General features: G+C 44.6%; 1 protein-coding gene across 1 annotated transcript in view; it reads right to left on the bottom strand.

Moving 5' to 3' along the window:
- CRYBG2 (crystallin beta-gamma domain containing 2) overlaps positions 1 to 18,838 on the bottom strand; it is a 62,865-nt gene extending 44,027 nt beyond the window's left edge. Inside the window, exons 1-3 of the mRNA XM_053398698.1 lie at positions 17,360 to 18,838; positions 13,682 to 13,769; positions 2,955 to 4,087 (exon numbers count right to left, since the gene is read on the bottom strand). Of these exons, the coding sequence (XP_053254673.1) occupies positions 2,955 to 4,087; positions 13,682 to 13,769; positions 17,360 to 17,544 (1,406 nt within the window). The 5' untranslated portion in view covers positions 17,545 to 18,838. The remainder of the gene's footprint in view (positions 1 to 2,954; positions 4,088 to 13,681; positions 13,770 to 17,359) is intronic.
- Positions 18,839 to 19,041: the final 203 nt, after the last annotated feature.

The following is a 19,041-nucleotide window of genomic DNA, read 5'->3' as shown; positions in this document are numbered from 1 at the left end:
TTTGCAAAGCTAAACCCATTCAATAATAAAAAGCTCCCTTACACCAAGGTGTCCCATTCGCCCCTACAGCTCATTTCTGACAACACTGACTGGCAGTGGCTCCCCAAGGTACCAGGCAGCACTACCTGAACCAGGGACCGTCCGCATGCAGTCCTTCCACGATCTAGGAACTTAGGTTGTCAGTCTGAGAGCCAATTGCCATTATACTCAATTCACACCGCTTTGGAGCATTTTGGGCCAAAAAGCAGCTTGTGATCTAATGCAAGCAAAATAAAGGAACTGACCAGAAGGCACCGTAAGTACAGAGAGAATGGAAGGCAGCATTATATTGTGTACTCACAAGGCAACATACGTGCGCTAGCATATAAGTAGTATTTCACAGTGTTGTTCCCCTTGCTGTGTGTAATGATGGTGGGGGTGAAGGGAGTAATCAGATATTTTGATATTATTGCCACCTCTATGATGCACGCACACACATGCGCACGCGTGCGCACACACACACTACAGAATGACAAAAAAAAATGGAACAAAGCAATTTTGTTCTGTGGATGTAGTGGGTCATACTAAGACAGAGGAGACCAAGGTTGAAATCACCACTGAGGGCTCATTCAGACTTCCTTTTGTCACATTTCTAGGCACAGGTCCACACTTTAAAACTCCATTTCCGAGCCCTTTTTTATTTTTTGCCCTAGTGCTTTAAAGGTCAGTGTGGATGAGCCCTTGACTATGAAGCTCACCTGCAGGAGAAATCTTGATTCAGTTCACCATTTAAAGACAAATCTATTGTAAATTGCTGCAGAAATATGGAGAACTGAATTTAAGAATGGGAAACTGAGAGAACTGAAATTGGCAATTCCTTCCAACCCTTCTGGCCAGGCACTCTCAGCCTAATCTGCTTCAAAGGGTTCCTGAGACAATAAAACAGGAGGGGGGGGGACCATGAAGCTTGAGCTTTTTGGAGGATTCAAATCTAGTAAAGAATAAACTTTGAAGTGTTCGTTTAAGGCAAACTTTAAAGTGTTACTTAAATTATAACATGTGTGACACGTTTTAAAATTAATATATAATATAGTTCACTTGAAGTGGCCTAGCCACTGTAAACAAACACAGTGACCTGGAATGGGAGAACAAACATCATCCCACAGCAATGTTAATCATGCTAGCAAAATCTAGGGCATGCTTTCTGGTTGTCATCTATGCATGTATTCAAGGCACTCCAGGTTCCAAGCAAAGGCAGTGATCCTAAGCAGCTGCAACGGTAGCCTTTAGGGTCAGCTCCTGAATGTTGCTCTTGTGCAGGTGGGATAGGCAGCTTCCTATGCCCCTATCAGGTGATCAGTAGGGTAGTATTGGGAGAAGGCACCAGAAGACACCTTGTCCAGGGTCTCCTCCTTAACTGACTTCTGGTGGAGTAAGCTGGGGAAATGACCTACACCACCCACCCACCCACTCTTTTCAAATGATTGCTACATCTCAGTCTGTAGTCAGGTGACCCTGACTTTATTAGGTGTTTGTCATTTGAGAAAGGGGTCCTTATTTCAGACTATATTTCTTGCTCATCTTTCTCTAAAAGCAAAGACCCAAGTGCACCTAAGGAAATATTCAGTTTTAACTGATTTTAATATTGCACTGTATTTTATATTGTTGTAAATTACCTGATTATCTTTGGTGCTCCTGTAAAGGTTATTCAGAAATACAAGTTTCCCCATGCATGCTGTTCACATCTCCTGCTGGGTGTATGACAAATGCTTGCTAATGGATAAAACTCTTTTAAAGAGCAGGGCCATGTTCTCCTGAAAAAGGAGAATATATCTGCACTTTTCACCATGCTTTACTTTCCAGTTACTTTGTAGGCAGAGGAAGCAATAAAGATGGTGAAAGACTATAACAAAATAATTGCTTTTGTGAATCTGACTGGAGTCAGGACATACACTGAACTGATTTAAGTATTTACGTTTTAAGTGATTAACAGTGCAATCCTATACAGAATATGTCTTCTCAGAACAAGTCCCATACATTTCAATGGGGCTCCCTTCCAGGGTAGCAGGTGGATAGGATTACAACCTAAAGTTAAATAAATTCACATATTGTGAAGCCAACTTCTCATTGTGGGTGCCTTGCCAAGCTACTTCAGGAAGTGTTAAATAATTAATTTTTATTCCTTAAATGATAACTTAATACACAGAAAGCCTGTCTTTTTTCATTTACATTCCCAATTTAATGTAATTGGGCTTCTTTGAGAGCAAGGACAGAATAGAAAATAGTAATAATTTCCAGAAACAAAACAGCCTCACAAGAAGTAGCATACCTTTTATTTGCAGACCTGTTGCTTCAAACTTGCCCCAGTGACTATAATCCTAAACAGTTACAAGAGAGAAAGCCTCAATGAACTCAGTGGGAGTTACTTCTGAGTAAATGTGTGTGGAACTGTGCCACACAGCTGCATTGAACTTCCCTGTTGATGAAAAGCTTCGAAAGAGGAAGCCTTCCTCACCATTTTAAACACAATTCTTTTTCTTGCCCCCTTCAGTTGTGTGGTAGAGAAATCCCCTGGATGACGGCATTACTCTAGCCTTCAGTCAGATGAGGGTGGAAGCCCAAGTACGGAGGTCAGGGAGGATCCAAGCCTTGAATCCTGCTCATTCCTCTCCATGACCCTGAACTTTGCTGTCTGGACCATCAAACAAGAGAAGCTGTTAACAGCGCCTTTCTTTGACCCCCCCCCCCAAGTTCCTGCCCCCATGCAGTGTGCACCAAAGACTCCACTCTCTCTCTCTCAAACGCAAAACTTCCCACTCGTATTGCTGCAGAGCAAAGCATGCAGGGGAAAGAACAGACACTCTGGCTCCCTTTCTCTCTGCCAAGACATGTCTCTCAAGCTATTCTCCGCAGCTCAGGGCTGGCTGGCACACCTGCTGTAGTGCGAGGCTTCCCAAACCTGTTCCCCCACGTACCTGTTGGCTGGGGATCCTACTGCTACGATGTTTGTCTCTTTCGCCAGCACACCATCCTCCGAGTGCAGTCGATCAGTTTCACTCTGGTCTGCCTCACACACTCCTGGGCTGGTCTCCGATCCCCACTGCAGCGTTGCTGGGCTCCCAGTGGCAAGAGTCAGTATTGGCCCGCACACCTTACAGGTTCCCACCCCATGCAGCCCTCTGCAGTTTTGGAATTCCTCACTCGCTGACAGCTGGGTAGCTGGTCTGGCTGGTTCCTGGTGACGTCGCTCCTTTCTTTTCTCTAACTCAGCAACCCCCAGAGAAAGTGTTTCCTCCCCAGACGGGTGACACGGCAGGCTTCTTTCACCACAACTGAATGTGGGTTCTGCTTCAGCCCTCTCCGCCTCCTTGGTCATTGTAATCATTATCTCATAGCGGATCTTTGGGGCATTCTTGCCCAGGCTGATTTTAATGGCCGAGGCAGAATCTGCTACCTCCAGAGGCTGATCAACAGGTGGGCTTGCTGTGGCCGACTTAGCATCCTCTGCACCATCAACATGCTCAGAGACGGACTCTCCAAGGCCACTGCTGAAGCTCAGGTTCTCCATCTGTTCTGTAACAACAGGGTGGGACATCCCCGTGGTCAAATACCCTTCAAATACACTTTCAGTCCACTCTGAGGCAGACTTGGGGGCCTTGCTGCTTTCTTCCAGGACTGATGGGAGCTTGAGGGCTTCGCCTTTCATTTCGGGAGCCGCTGGGCAGCACAGAGAAGAATTACTGATGGAGAAAGACCCTTCCCAAGAGCTTCCATCTCCCCAACAAAGCAAAGAGTCAAAGGATGTGGAGGGTTCTGGGCTGGTCCCTAGAGAGTGTGTTTCACTTAGCCTAGATGAAGGCTCAGGTCTCTCCTGCTTTTCAGATTGATTTTCAGCAGGATAAAAATCAGCCCTGCTCCTCATATCCATGTCACTGCCAACAGCTGGTCTCTGAAGCCGCCCCATTGACCAAGGATCGCTTGCCAGGTGTCCAGGGTGCTGAGAGAGTTCAAAATGGCTACTCTGTCGCTTGTACCAAGTGAGGTTCCCAAACTTGCGCAGTAGGCCATTCCTCCACAAATCAGGCTCCGAATAACTGAGAGCCTGTGTCTGCAGGATGGGAAAAGAAACTGTGAGAAGACAGAGACTATGAAAGAGGAGTGGGACAGAAACCCCGTGTTATGCAACAGTTGAACAAGATTATATATGTTTGAGTTGCCTGCAGCTTTGCAAAAAGATCCACAGCAGTAAGTAGCTTGTATAATATTTTACTAGCCTTCATCCCTGAATTTGTCAGTGTTATTAACTTTTGGCTTAAAAGGGGAGAAAGCCCAGCAGTTCTACAGCTTTCCAGCATGATTACCTGGAGGCAATTTTTATGAACCATAGGTGACTAGACTGATGTATTTTTACAAGCTTGGTGGCACGTTATTTGCTGAATGGAAATGCTTGTTTAAAAAGTATGAGTTTTGCAGTCTTTATCAAAACAACGCATATATAAACACAGAATGCAAGAATAGATACCAACATTAACTGTCCCTCCCATAAATCCCAGATGTAGAATCAATATGAATAAACACTGAGCCAAAATCACTGAATCAAAATTTCCAACTATAATAAATATTTTGCCTTATACTTGTCTAACTTAGACTGATCTTGTCCATCAATCAAACAAAAAAATGGAAACTAGTTATCCACAAATTGTTTTTATGCTATTAATTAAAATATTTATAAACTGCCCTTCAGCACAAATTCTCAAGGTGGCACATTATAACAAGTTTATGAACAACAACATGAGCCATTCAAACTACCAAAAGCCATTAAAAGTCAATCAAAAACAAACTTTGGCACAAGGTAAAAGATAATGGAAGAAAGTTCCAAACCTGGGGTGCCACCACCAGGAAAGCCCTGTCTCTGGTAACTACCTAGCTCACCTTAGAGTGGGATGGAGGACTCAGAGCTGGGCCTCTGGTGATTGTCTTAGACATGGTTGGATCCTCTGACTGGATCCATCAGCTGATGATGCATGGGGAGCTCAGTCCCGCTTGGTCACTATATCCCCCCACATTCACTGGCCAATTTTGACAGACAGGTGGGATTTTCCTCCTATTAATCACCTGACACTGATAAGAAGTCAGATATTGACAGGTGCTGGTCCTGCGCTCCTGCCAACTTTGGCCTGTGGGGTGGGAGAAGTTAAAAGATTTGGCCCACCAGGCCAAAGCAGTTCCCCACCTCTGCTGTAGTAGTTTCTGTTGTCTGTGGAATGTTCTCCCCAGGAAGGCCTGCCTGGTGCTAACTTTGTGGCCATTTTGGCGCCAGGGAAATATGCTTTTGTTTTCCCAGCACCAAAGACTGAGTGTTCTTACTCTGTTTTTAATTAAGCTTATGTATTTTTATTGCTATATTTTAGTCGTCTTGTAAATTGCTTCAGGACCTTTTTGTTGTGGGAAATTACTCATTGGTTCAATAAACCTAACCTAACAAATAGCCATTAACTCTAATTCTAGCTTTGCTGTTCTGGAAATGCCCTGAACAGGGATGGCCGATATATTTTCCTGCCTGAGGAGAAGGACAATACGGCACTCCTCTTTCTATACACAAAAGGCAAGCAAGCTGGCAGTCAAATCTTACTACAATACTGATGACGGACAGCATCTTCCATTGGGCCTGAGGAAGGCAGGTTCAGGAGACACAGGGAAGGCCGCGCGACACTCACAACTCTGTCTCCAAAATCTTGGCACTCTCTCAGTCTCCTGGCAGCTGCAACCCAAAGCAGCTGCTTCACTCTGCCTAATGGGAAGCAAACCTTTGCTGGCCCCTGGGAGAGGATTTTAAATTGCAGAGTAGACCCTTAGGGCAGTTTTATACAGTCAGCTGTATTTAGGGATGTTAGAGAATTCCATCGGAAATGGGAGCAGAAATTGCCATAATTTGCATGTTTGTCCAGGGTCAGGATGGAATGTGAGTGGCATTCTCTATTTATTTATTTTTTTAGTCTGCAGATAATAACTATGATTTTTGCATTGTTTTCTTGACATTTCCCCTCCATTGAAATAATTACATTTGTTTTGGTCATAGCAGAATAGTAGTTAGCTAGATGGACAAGGTAGGTTTTGGCGAAATAGAAACAGCACTGGCTGTGAAGAACACAAGATGGAATGGAAAGCCCTGCCTCCTTACATTCCTAGCTGTGGGGGGGAAATTCCTGGACTAAGTAGTCTGCAGCCAAAAGAGGGGCAACTTTTGGACATTGGCCTATAGGAATCCTAATATAGGAAGTCCCCTTTTTGTTCCAAGAAACCTCAAAATTCTGTACTGAAATAAAACCAATAGAATGTATGCTGCTAAAAAAAACCCCGACAACAACTTGCTAATTAGTAATCAAAAGTTAACAAAATATACCTGAACCCTACGCTACCTGTAAATAAAGATAATTTTCTGGAGTTATAATGTTGTTTTCTGGATTACTACCATTCCCTCCTCTCTTCTCATCTCCTTCCTTCCGTTCCTTTTCCTATCTTGCTTCAGTTTTTTTCTTTCTCTTTATTGTTAATTGCTTTTTTTCATTTAGAAATGAAAATAAAAATTATTACAAAAAAGCCCCATACTTTTTAAATATGACCCTATACTCAGAAGCTTCAATTACTTTTTAAGGGAGATTTGGTCGCAAGAACAGAAAAACAGGGCAGGAGGGCTGCATGGGAAAGCAAAAAGGAGGGCAAGACAAGCCACCATGCCAGGCACAGAAGTCCCATCTCTTGCAGCCTTTACCAATACACTGCTCGCTTATTTTCAAGTTTTCGGTTCACAGCCATGAGGACTAGCCACATAGCTTTCGGAATTTCAATTTAGCATTGAGATTCTCAAGAATCCTTTTTTTTTTTTTTTTTTGGTATTCAACAAGCCTAATTATACTGGAGTATCTTTTTCTCCCCAAGCCAGATTTTTCTGAGGCAGGTCCTAAGTCCTGCAGCCAACTGTTGGCTATTTGTAGTGATACTGATTAGGCACATAGCAGTAGGGCGGTTTGTGTCCTTAATGTAATCCTCACTATCCCCCTTGACATACCAGCTAGTGGGTGGTTCCACTTGTATCAGCTGAACCCTGCTGGGATTTGGGCCCTGCCCTCCCTCACAGCAAAGCTCCAGCTGCTACAAAACAGCCCAAGGGTGCTCCACCCAGAGGAGCTGCTGATGTAGCAGGAAATCACTAGATAATAAGCGGCCAAATGTGCACATTCCACACACACCTTTGGAGATTACAGCTGCCACCCAAACGTGTCTCCACCTCCATGTACTGTAGGTAAAGCAAGCTGGCCTCTAGAGATGGCTGTGATTGAAACGGGGGCAATTCACCCTACGATCTTCAAAGGAAGCACTAGAGGAGATACCATCTCCTTCTTGCTAGACCCACAGCTAGCAGAGAAAGAGAGAGAGAGATTGATTGATTGATTGATTGATTGATTGATTGCCAAAGAACAACTTCCTCCTCCGTAGTTCAAGATGTATTTTGTGCTGGGGAAGCATCATAGATTCATGGGTCTAGAGCAGGCCCTTTAAAATCAATGCATGTGACTAACTTGAGTGCTAAGTTCATTGGGTCTACACTGAGCAGAACTTAGCTGGATATAACCCACAAGAACCTGCCTTCCAAATCAGATCATATGTCTTCGTAGCTCAGTATTGTCTACGCTGACTGGTAGGGTTTCAGAATGGAGCTGTTCCCAGTCCAACATGGAGATGCCAGGGCTTAAACTGGGAACTTTCTGCATGCTAAGCATGTGTCCTACTAGTAAGCTATGTGGCAAGATCTCATTTAGCTCAGATGAATCTCTTCTGGGTGGACATCTCTGGCTTCAGGGACCATAAGGGAAGCACTTGGGAATTTTTGCAGCCCACACATTTCCTTTTCTAAACTGTGTAGGTAATGGAAGGGGGGAGGAAACGCCACAGATGTATTCGCTCGCTAGATGTGCTCAAAGCTTCAGGTGAGTTGCTTTGTTCTGCCCCTGGGTGAATTAGTTTGTGGCTCGCCCTTCTGCTCGCTCCCAGTGGAGCATGCCATCATTTCCTGAGAACTCAGAGGCTTCAAGGTAGCTCTCCACCCCAACAGGTTCCTGTACCGGTTGACAGTGACACTGCCACAAACATGCCAAGGAGAAACTTTTCTTCTGAGTAATTTGAGTGTCACATTAAATTAATAGGACAAAATATCCTACCTTCCAGGCCTGTTTATACCCATCAAGAACCCTAGGACAACTAGGCATTGGGAATTTACCTATGTGCAGTAGGATAGTGAATACGGTGGTACCTTGGGTTAAGTACTTAATTCGTTCCGGAGGTCCGTTCTTAACCTGAAACTGTTCTTAACCTGAAGCACCACTTTAGCTAATGGGGCCTCCTGCTGCTGCCATGCCACCAGAGCCCCATTTCTGTTCTTATCCTGAAGCAAAGTTCTTAACCCGAAGCACTATTTCTGGGTTAGCGGAGTCTGTAACCTGAAGCATATGTAACCTGAAGCGTATGTAATCCGAGGTACCACTGTACATATGTTTGTACATCCTGCTGTGGGCAAGCCAGAGTTCAAGGGCCCACTCCACCCAGGCAAGAATGCCAGGAGGGTTTGAAGAAGCAAGGCTGATGAGAGGTGCAGCCTGGGAAGAGGGGGTGTGGTTGGGGAGGATGTGGCCAGAGAAAAAGGTTCTGAAGGTTCCCCACCCCTAATTTAATAAATCCCCAGAGCGGGGGGGGGGGACTTGTTCCTCTTTCCCTGGATAACATCGTTTCCCCCCCTTCTCTCAATGGAATAACAGAGTATCATGCAGACTAGAGTGTGCAACAAAGGGACTTTACCAGAACTGCAGGACTCTTGTTGTTGTTGTTTAGTCGTTTAGTCGTGTCCGACTCTTCGTGACCCCATGGACCAGAGCACGCCAGGCACCTATGTCCTCCACTACCTCCCGCAGTTTGGTCAAACTCATGCTGGTAACCTCGAAAACACTATCCAACCATCTCATCCTCTGCAGGACTCTTACCAAGATATAAAGCAGCTGCACTTCTAGATTATACTTAGTAACTTCTTTTTTTGTGCTCCCCCTTCCCTACAACTGCTTGTGAAACACTTTGGTTCTTGTGGCTCAGTTTGTACAATCTACACACATGCACTCACACACATGCCCCAGATTTCCTTGGTTATTCAACATGCTCTTTTTTGTGTTTTTTGTCCCCTTAGGATTTTTTCCGTAAATATATTTCTATACTTCTACAAATCCAAAAGCTTTTCTAAGCTTGCTGATGCCTTTCTCTTGCTTATCAGAGTTGGCTATAATCCTATTGGGCTGTTGGCACTCATCCACTTATGGTAAGTTCACTATTAAAATGAGTGGTGTCTGATATACCTCTGTTTTGAAGGTGTCTCAGAACGACTATTTATTAACCAAAGGCACCGACTCAAAGACGTTAGCAATTAAGGTAAGCAAAATGAACTCTGCAAAAGCCAAATCTATAAATAATACTTCACTCAAAGGCAAGCAAGATGTGCTTTGCAAGAGCTGAGCTGCTACATCAAACAAGTCCAAGAAGGATGCTAGATCAGAAAACAATGCATGATCACAGGCTACATATAGGTTAAGCAAGACAAGCTTTGCAAGTCTTCTTCTGCTGCAGGGTGCTGGAGATTAAAACATGTAATCAAAGTCTTAAAATGGCAAAATAAATTACAAGTCGGATCTGCAACAAAATGTTGCAGTGTATGATTCTGCTAGGGGACGCGGGTGGCGCTGTGGGTAAAAGCCTCAGTGCCTAGGGCTTGCCGATCGAAAGGTCGGCGGTTCGAATCTCCGCAGCGGGGTGCGCTCCCGTTGTTCGGTCCCAGTGCCTGCCAACCTAGCAGTTTGAAAGCACTCCCGGGTGCAAGTAGATAAATAGGGACCGCTTACTAGCGGGAAGGTAAACGGCGTTTCCATGTGCGGCTCTGGCTCGCCAGAGCAGCGATGTCACGCTGGCCACGTGACCCGGAAGTGTCTCCGGACAGCGCTGGCCCCCGGCCTCTTGAGTGAGATGGGCGCACAACCCTAGAGTCTGTCAAGACTGGCCCATACGGGCAGGGGTACCTTTACCTTTACCTTTTATGATTCTGCTTCTTCTAGTTTCCAGTCTCTGTTCCATTTCCCTTCCCTGGTTTTCTGTTTTTCCACCCAAAGTCAGTATTATGTGTCCATTGAGCATGTTCAGTCCTCACTGGACTGCCTCCCCACACTCTTTGGTATTTTTTCTTACAGTTTTTTGTACTTCACCTAACCCCAAGCTTGCTGGTGTGGCGCTCTTTTGGCTACATTTGCAACAGCATTCACTGCCTGAACATTGGAGACAGAGGGAATAATCTTAAATGTTTTACTGAAGTGACTGTTTGTGTGAACATGATTTGAGGCATGATTTGAGAATCAGGGTTCCACTCCAATGTCAATTTGCTGGTCTTAATTCATGCTTTAAATTATGTTTGCAATCTGCTTGGTTAGACAGGCACTGTATAATGCTCTGAATGAATGAATGAATGAATGAATGAATGAATGAATGAAGCACATGGTGAAAGAGACGGGATACTTCATTTTAACACACCCTTTAAGCACTCTGATTCTGAGTACAAAAAAAAACAGTTGAAGTGTGCTAAGTAAGGAGGGATAACATGGCACAAGGTGTTTCCAGACTGTTGCTGTATTCAGGTGAGACTCAATCCCATACTGGCAAATCCAGGTTGCACGACTGAGCTTATTTTTGGAGCTCTTGCACAACAAACCCACTTCTCCCACAAAAGTGGGCTTTCTGAAAGTGATGGGAAAATGAATTGGAAAGAGTGGGGAGTTAACACTTGCTTTGGCACAATGCCCCCCCCCCAATCACAATGAATGCTTGTTGAAGAGCCAATGTTGTCTAATCTCCCTGCAAACCAATTGGGATGAAAGCTCAATAAACGGGACACCTTGAAGTGCCCACACTTACTGAAAGGAACTCTATTGCAAAAGGCACAGGCCCATGCAGTTGTGCTTTGCTTCCAGCAGAGGGCATCCTTATCTTTGGGGGAAAGAAGCTGTATGCACCTTGACATAACTGAAAACTTTTTTTTTTAACGAGGGACAGACATAGAATTATAGAATTGTAGAGTTGGAAAGGACCACAAGGGTCATCTAGTCCAGCCCCTTGCAATGCAGGAACCATTTGGCTTGACCCCATGACCCTAAGATTAAATTTCGTGGCTCTACAAAGTGAGATATTTTGTTGACTATTCATGTTATCGGCTTGCTAAATTAATGCTGTCCTTCCATGGTTGTTTTTTAATGCATAGTTGACATGTATGCCTTTATATTGCTGAATGGCATATTTATTATTGTTAACTTGCCTCAACATCATTTTGAAATAAAGGAGCGAGAGAATAACTGTCAAAATACATTAAACAAAGTGTGTACTGACTTAGCGCATAGGTGGAAAGAGCCTTTTTCGGCTGAGGGATACATTCTGTTCTGTTCAAGGTCACAGTCCAGCCAGGCCAAAACACTCAAAAGAGATTGCACTGTGGAACCAAGTTTTCCCCCCTTTTGTTGAGATATTAAAAACAAACTGTTCCCTTGTGTACCTACACAAAACACAGCTGGCTGGGTCATTTCCAGATTTAGTGTGGTGTAGAATATAGGAATATAAGAAGCTGTCTTATACTGAGTCAGACCATTGGTCCATCTGGCTCAGTATTATTTACATTCTCCAATGACCAGTAGCAGTTCTCCAGCATTCCAGGCTGGGATTTACTCCAGCCCTTCCTGGCAATTGAACCTTCTGCATGCAAGGCAGGAGCACTGGCCACTAGCTATAGGCCTTCCACATAGAAGGCAGGGTGCTGGGCTTGGACTGGAAAGGCCAGGTTTAAATCCGTGAATTTCACTAGGTGATCATGGACCAGCCTCTCCCTCTCAGCCTAATCTACTTCTAGGTTGTGAGCATCAAATGGGCTAGCCTGGTGCATGCTGCCTTTAGTGCCCTGGAGGGACAGTGAACTATAGAGATGAGATTGACAGGTGATAACAGAGGAGACTAATTGCTGGGCCACCACAAGCACAAATCAGCACACATAAATGTATATCAGCTGTGTGTCACGGGAAGGCAACTGAGTTATGTGACATGCTTCAATCAACAGTACAAAGATGGAAGGTATCAAAAGCACATCTTATCCATCCCACTAAGAATCACCTTGTTGGGTTAGACTGAAAATTATTCTCCACTATCCATAATTGGAGGGTAGACAAAGGGTTAAGCACCTTGCCTCTTATGGCTGATTTCTCCCGCCCGCCCCCCCAGCCACAAGTGAACCACCATTAACAGAGTAGCTTAATGTTTGGGTTGCTGTATGTTGCTCTATTATTGCTCTTTCTGTGCTATTGTTTTGATTGTGAATACTAATGCTTGTTTTAAAACACTTTCAGTATATTTTTCACACTGCTTTGGAAAGGTATTTTCTATTTTGATAGGTGGCCTAGAAGCATTTTCAATAAATAAATAGCTGTCCTATATACATATATTCAGAGCAACCCAACACCTATATACATATGTATGCTTAGAAGTAAGCCTGATCAAATTCTCAGGTGATTGTGTATCATATTATTAAAAGCAAAACTAAATAAATACAAGTTAAAGAGAACTACCTATCAATTGATTAACTAAATTTTGACTTATTGATCATATGAGTTTAACCGATTTAATCAATCAAATCTGCATTGATTAGGAATGAAGCAGTTGTTCTGGCGGAAAATATATTTCCCTGTTTCACACATGTGTCACAGCAAGCATTACCTCAGAGGAGCCTTTCCTTAATGCTGAGTGGATTTTACACTTCTGACTTTGCTTCTTGTTTGTATTGATTGCAGTTTTTTTTAATTGGATGTTTTATGTTTTTAACTTGAAAGCTTCTTTGGGAACAAAAAGCAGGATAGACATTTTAAATATAAATGAATAAATAATGCCTTTCTGTGTGAGTAGGATGCATGTGTCTTTTCTCAGAAGATGCTTATCACACATAGATGTGTAATTATTTGCCTTAAGAATAATTAACCATTATTTAGAAAATCTGATACTTAGAGGAGCATTTAAAAAACCCAAAGGATTTTTAATCGATATAAATGATTACTCAACTAAGGTGCGATCCTGTAGTCCTTTGGTAGGCATGAATGAGTGAATCTCCCCCTCTCTCTCCTTGGAAAGGGAGCTCTGCCACCACTGCTGCTTCACCATATTTGTCCAATGGCAGTAACAGTAAAAAAAAGGGATCTTATTCCAGGTTGCTGGAGGGAGATTGAGGGAAGCTTTGGATTCACTGGATCCTGTTTCCCTGACACACCCTTGGAAAAGGGTTGGGGAACAAAGTATGCAAGCCCCTGATTTTAATTGGTTTGTGGGTTTCAGCCATGCTTTACCTATAATTTTATTTCTGCACTGCTTGGAGATTTTTATGATCTAGTTTTCTAAATAAACAAACAAACCAGAATGCAGCACTTTTCCCACTTGTAATTCCCAGCAACTGGAATACAGAGGGATACCACCTCCGACAGTAGAGGCAGAACATACTCAGAAGTAAGTCCCACTGGGTTTGCACTCCTCACAACCTCTCCTGCCCTAAAGAAGGCCCTTCCACAGGTTCTTTGACAGCAGTGGGGCTCACCTTCGATGCCGGCTTCTGTGACCTACTGCAACTAGGGGGCTCCATAACATGCTTCACTTGCACTGAGGTTACATCCTCCTCACTTGCCCTGGAATGAAATTGAGAAAGAAGGATTGGAGCCAGAAGGAAGGTACACAAGAGGCCACAAAGGCTGTCTCTCAGCCAAATAATTGCTTCTGCTTCCCTTTTTCATTGAGCACTTGCCCATCCCAGCCACTCACTATATAGATAGATAGATAGATAGATAGATAGATAGATAGATAGATTCTTTATTGTCATTACACACGTGCAACATTGCACAAGTGCAACGAAATTGGATGCCATCCCTTAAAAACAACAAAAGCAAAACAACAACAACAACCAACAAACCACATTCCAGCCACACCCACACCCATCAATCTCCCAGGTCACACTATCGAGTTACAGCATTCAAAAGGGCCACAGCTCTCGGGTAAAAACTGTTTTTCAGTCTATTTGTCCTTGACTTGATGTTTCTATATCTCCTGCCAGAAGGCAGTAGTGCAAACAGACTGTATCCCGGGTGAGATGAATCCTGCAGGATGTTGTTTGCTTTCCTAAGACAACGGGAACCGTACAATTCTTCCAAAGATGGGAGAGGTTGACCAATAATCCTTTGTGCTGTGGTTATGACCTTCTGGAGCACCTTCCTCTCCCTAGCTGTACAACTGGAGAACCAAGCACAAATACAGTATGTAAGAATGCTCTCTATGGAGCCTCGGTAGAAGGACACCAGCAGTCTCTCACTCAGATTGTTCTTCTTTAAAAGTCTGAGGAAATAAATTCTCTGCTGGGCCTTCTTCACCAGAGCAGTGGTATTTGCGCTCCAAGTCATGCCCTGATCGATAGTTACTCCCAAAAACCTGAATTCCGCCACCCTCTCCACCCGTTCCCCATTGATATGCAAGGGCTGAATGTCCGCCTTTTTTTTCCTGTAATCCACCACTAATTCCTTGGTCTTAGCCGTATTAAGAGCCAGATTGTTCTCTCCACACCAAACACAGAGCCGCTCCACCTCGTCCCGATAGGCGGACTCATCCCCTCCTGAAATGAGCCCTACCACCGTAGTGTCATCAGCAAACTTGATGATTTTGTTGCTGGAATAGGTGGCTGTACAGTCATACGTATAGAGAGCATAGAGCAGGGGACTCAACACACAACCCTGTGGTGAGCCGGTGTTAAGGCTAAGGGCTGTGGACATATGTGACCCTACTCTAACCCTCTGAGAACGTTCTGACAAAAAATCCAAAACCCAGAGACAGGTGGAGTTGGAGAGTCCAATCGCCTCTAGCTTGGACACCAGTCTATGGGGGAGGATAGTGTTAAAAGCTGAGCTAAAGTCCACAAACAGCAGCCTCACATAACTCCCCGGCTGCTCCAGATGGGACAGAGCAGCATGGAGAGTGGTGGTGATAGCGTCCTCTGTGGATCTATTTGCCCTGTATGCAAACTGGTAGTTGTCAAAAGTTGATGGAAGACAGGAAATAATATGACGGCGCATCAGTTTCTCAAAACACTTCATGATGATTGGAGTCAGTGCAACTGGTCTGTAGTCGTTCAAACTACTGATTGTGGATTTTTTAGGCAGAGGGACAATAGTTGACGACTTCAGGCAGGGTGGGACAATAGACTGGTGTAAGGACTTGTTGAAGATCTTAGTAAAGACCCTCGCCAGCTGATCCGCACAGCCCTTCAACACCTTTCCAGTGATGCCATCAGGTCCAGCCGCCTTCCTCGGATTCACCATCCTCAATACCTTTCTCACCTCATGCTCCTCTACCGTGAATGAGGGGCCCCTATGGGCTGGTGGCTGTAATACCGGCGTCTCAGGTGGCTCCTTCTCGAAGCGAGCAAAGAAGAGGTTAAGCTCCTCCGCCAGCAAAGGGTCACCGTCGACAGCACCAAGGTTAGGTTTGTAGTTGGTAATGTGCTGAATCCCCTGCCACATCTGTCTTGTGTTGTTGCTCCTTAAATTGTCCTCAATCCTCAGCCTATAATCCCGTGGAGGGGTGGAGATCCTTTTACAACCCAAGGGCTGCATGCCCTCTTGGAGGGGGGGGTGTTTCCTGAATTGTGACCCCTCACTCATGCTTTGCTGTTCTTAACTATCGCCTGTCCTTGCTGCCACCAGCAAGAAAGGTAATATTTTCTTATATTTGTTATTTGGTCCTTCAAATTATTGTCAACAGATGAGGGCTCAGGTAGTGGTTGCTCTGAGCTGAGAGAGAGGAAGTGAGGGCAAAACTAGAATCTGACACTAATTGTTCACTGAAAGATGATCCCTACTGAGCTCCCTGGGATGACTCAGCTGTGGCCTGTTTCCTGAAACAGCTCCTGTTGAAATGCAAACAGAGCAGAGGACAGGAGCATATCAGCAAGCTGCAGAGTGGAAAGGAAGGATTGCCGAGGGCTCCTGGACAAATCTCCAATGTCCTTCTTGTTGCTGATTATGACCCAAACGTCTTATTTGTCAAAAAAAAAAAAAATGTTGGCATTCAGGTGCACCTGTCATATGTGCTTTACTGGATAGCTCACTCAGTAGAGCATGAGACTTCTTAATTTTAGGGCCATGAGTTCGAGCCCCATGCTGGGCAAAAGATTCCTGCCTTGCAGGGGGTTGGACTAGATGACCTTTGTGGTCCCTTCTAACTATGATTCTATCACTGATCTGCAGCTGTTCCCTGCAAAACCTCTGTACAGGAAGCTGACTTATGCCAAGTCAGACTATTGGTTCATCCAGCAGTTATTGTTTGCAATGACTAGCAATGACTCTCCAGGAATTTTTCCCTATCCTTCCTAGAGACTGAACCTGGGAGCTTTTGCATGCAAAAGAAGTGTTCTGTGCAGGGCTGTCCCAATACATTTTGCAGAGGACAAACACATTCCATATACAGAAGCAAGCTAGTTTAATGGAGCCAGGGCATGCCATATTGCATACATTCCTCTGTTCTTCAAAAGAGGAGAATTGCCTGGAGAAGGCACAGTCATGGGTCTACCGCCACTGGTTCCCAATAGGAGAGCCACTTCTGGCTCTTCTGCTGAGCCACGGCCTCTCCCCAGTTATAAACTTATGCATACTCCGCCAACACAAAAATGTGCAGATAAATTAAAAACACATCTGAGCACCTCATTGAACACATTTGTAAAATGAAACAAAAAAACCCCCTACCCTACTGTATATAAATAAGTACGTAGCTTATGTCCTGACAAAGGTGAATCTTCACATCTGCACATTTAACTGAATTTCATAATGCAGCTCTCAAACCAATGTTTACAAAAATATGTGGGGGGGGAGTTTGCATTAAAATGCATATAATTTATTTAATTTTTAGATTTATATACTGCCCTTCATCATAAGATCTTGGGGCGGTTCACAGAATATTCATGAAAATAACATATAAAGATGCAATATATTAGGGGATGCTGCTTGCAAAAAAAATGTGTAATTAGCCAAAACTGCATACAAAGAACATTGGACTAAAATATGAATTTTCACAAGGATGCTAACAAATAATAATCTCCGATTCATGTGGAAATGTGAAAAACTGAATTTAAGACTGGGGGGGAGAGAAATTAAGATAATGCATGTTGACAGATCCCACCCTCCGCATCCTTACTCCTGACCCAGGGGCACTTCCAGGCCTATCCTAGTACACTCACCCTTCCGAGGTTCTCTTCTTCCGAGGCCTCATCCTCCATTTCCCTCTGCCGCCTTCATCTCTCACTCCTGCCAACCTGGGACCCTCATCTTCATTTTCCCGCCTCTGCTGCAGCTCCTTCAAGCTCAACTCACTCCTTGAGAAGAAGCGAGAAAGCCGCCTTTTCAGACCCTCTTTCTTTGCCATGATGGCAAACTGAGTCCTGACCTCCAGGCCTGAGGGAAATGAACTGCTAGAGGAGGACGGGCTGAGGCTGTCGCTACACCCTGCCTGCAAGCGAAGGCCAGGCGGGTGGCTCTTTCTGTAGCCAGAAGCGCTTTGCTTTTCCACCTTCACGCTCCCTCAGCCTGAGGAGGCGGCCCACCTGTTGGGGAGGATCCGGGTGTGAAAGGCGTGACACCTGCTGACAGATCCAGGCGTGCCGCTTTGGGAGCAAAGCCAAGGGCAGGCTCCGAGGCCTACACTGGAGAGGGGAGCGGTTTTAAGTTCCCGGCTGATATTTCTCCAACTTGGGGGGTGGAGGGGGGCAGTGTTCGCCTTGTCAGGAGCAGCCTAGAGACAAATGTGCCGTTCAGAGCCCCAAAGGAAAAGTGGGGAAGGACTTTGGAGCGAAGGTGCCTGAGGAATTTGAGAGGTGGCGGCTGAGGGATTAGGTCATAATAAGGTTCCAGCAACGGCAGCCGAGAGTAAACAAAGCAGCCACTGGTAACTTATTGAGGAAAAGCTACCGGTTAATTTATGGGTTCAAGAGGAAGGTGCTGGTATTAACCTTTAAAGCCCTTAATGTGGCCTTTGCCAACCTGGTGCTCTGGAAGTTTTTGAACTACAACTCCCATCAGCCCTAGCCTGATGGTCCATACAAAACAGAAAGGAGAATGGGCTCTGGTACTCATTTAGGCCACACACACAAAAATTCAAAGTTGTATGCGCTTTAGTGTTAAAAACTTCTTTTGTTTGGTCGTATTACTTTTTCAAGCTAGTTCTGGTCAGACTTTAAGAATGAAGTGTTTTTGAATTCCAAACTTCCAAAGAAGAGTGGGGTTTTTTTTACTCCAAAATGCACATTAATAGATTTGCACCAGCAACCACTGGAGCATGTTATCTTTGTTTTGGGTAGTTGTTAGCTCCACTCTAGACTTTCAGGCAGTGAGGTTCAAAGTCTGGGGAGAGATTCTTCATGTGTTTGACTGAACATGTTTAGACTCCTTGGCGCAACCAGGAATTCTGCACAACTACACGAACCTGGGGGAAATTCCCCTTCAGAATTTTATGCTCAACTGGAGGAAGTTTGAGGGTGGGGGTGGAACAGACAGGGCACCAAGTGTGGGGCTAGCATGGCCACCTCTGCACACTTTGGCCACATTCATGCCATAAAATTAAAAGAACCCTCATACTACTTTAAAGTCATGGCTTCCCCCAAAGAATCCTGGGAGCTGTAGTTTGTTATGGGTGAAGATAGTTGTTTGGAGACCCCTACTCCCATCACAGAGCTACAATTCCTAGAGTTCTTTAACTGTCAATTCCTCACAGCAGGGAACTCTTGCTATTTGTAGCTCTGTGAGAATGTGGATCTCCTAACAGCTCTCAGCACCCTTAAGAAACTACAGCTCCCAGGATTCTTTGGGGAAAACTATGACAATAAAAGTGGCATATCAGTACTCCAAATGTATGGGGGGCAGACTT

This window comes from Podarcis raffonei, chromosome 8 (genome assembly GCF_027172205.1).
Source record: "Podarcis raffonei isolate rPodRaf1 chromosome 8, rPodRaf1.pri, whole genome shotgun sequence".
In the NCBI taxonomy this organism is placed as follows: Eukaryota; Metazoa; Chordata; class Lepidosauria; order Squamata; family Lacertidae; genus Podarcis; species Podarcis raffonei.
This window is presented reverse-complemented; position numbering and strand designations above follow the sequence as displayed.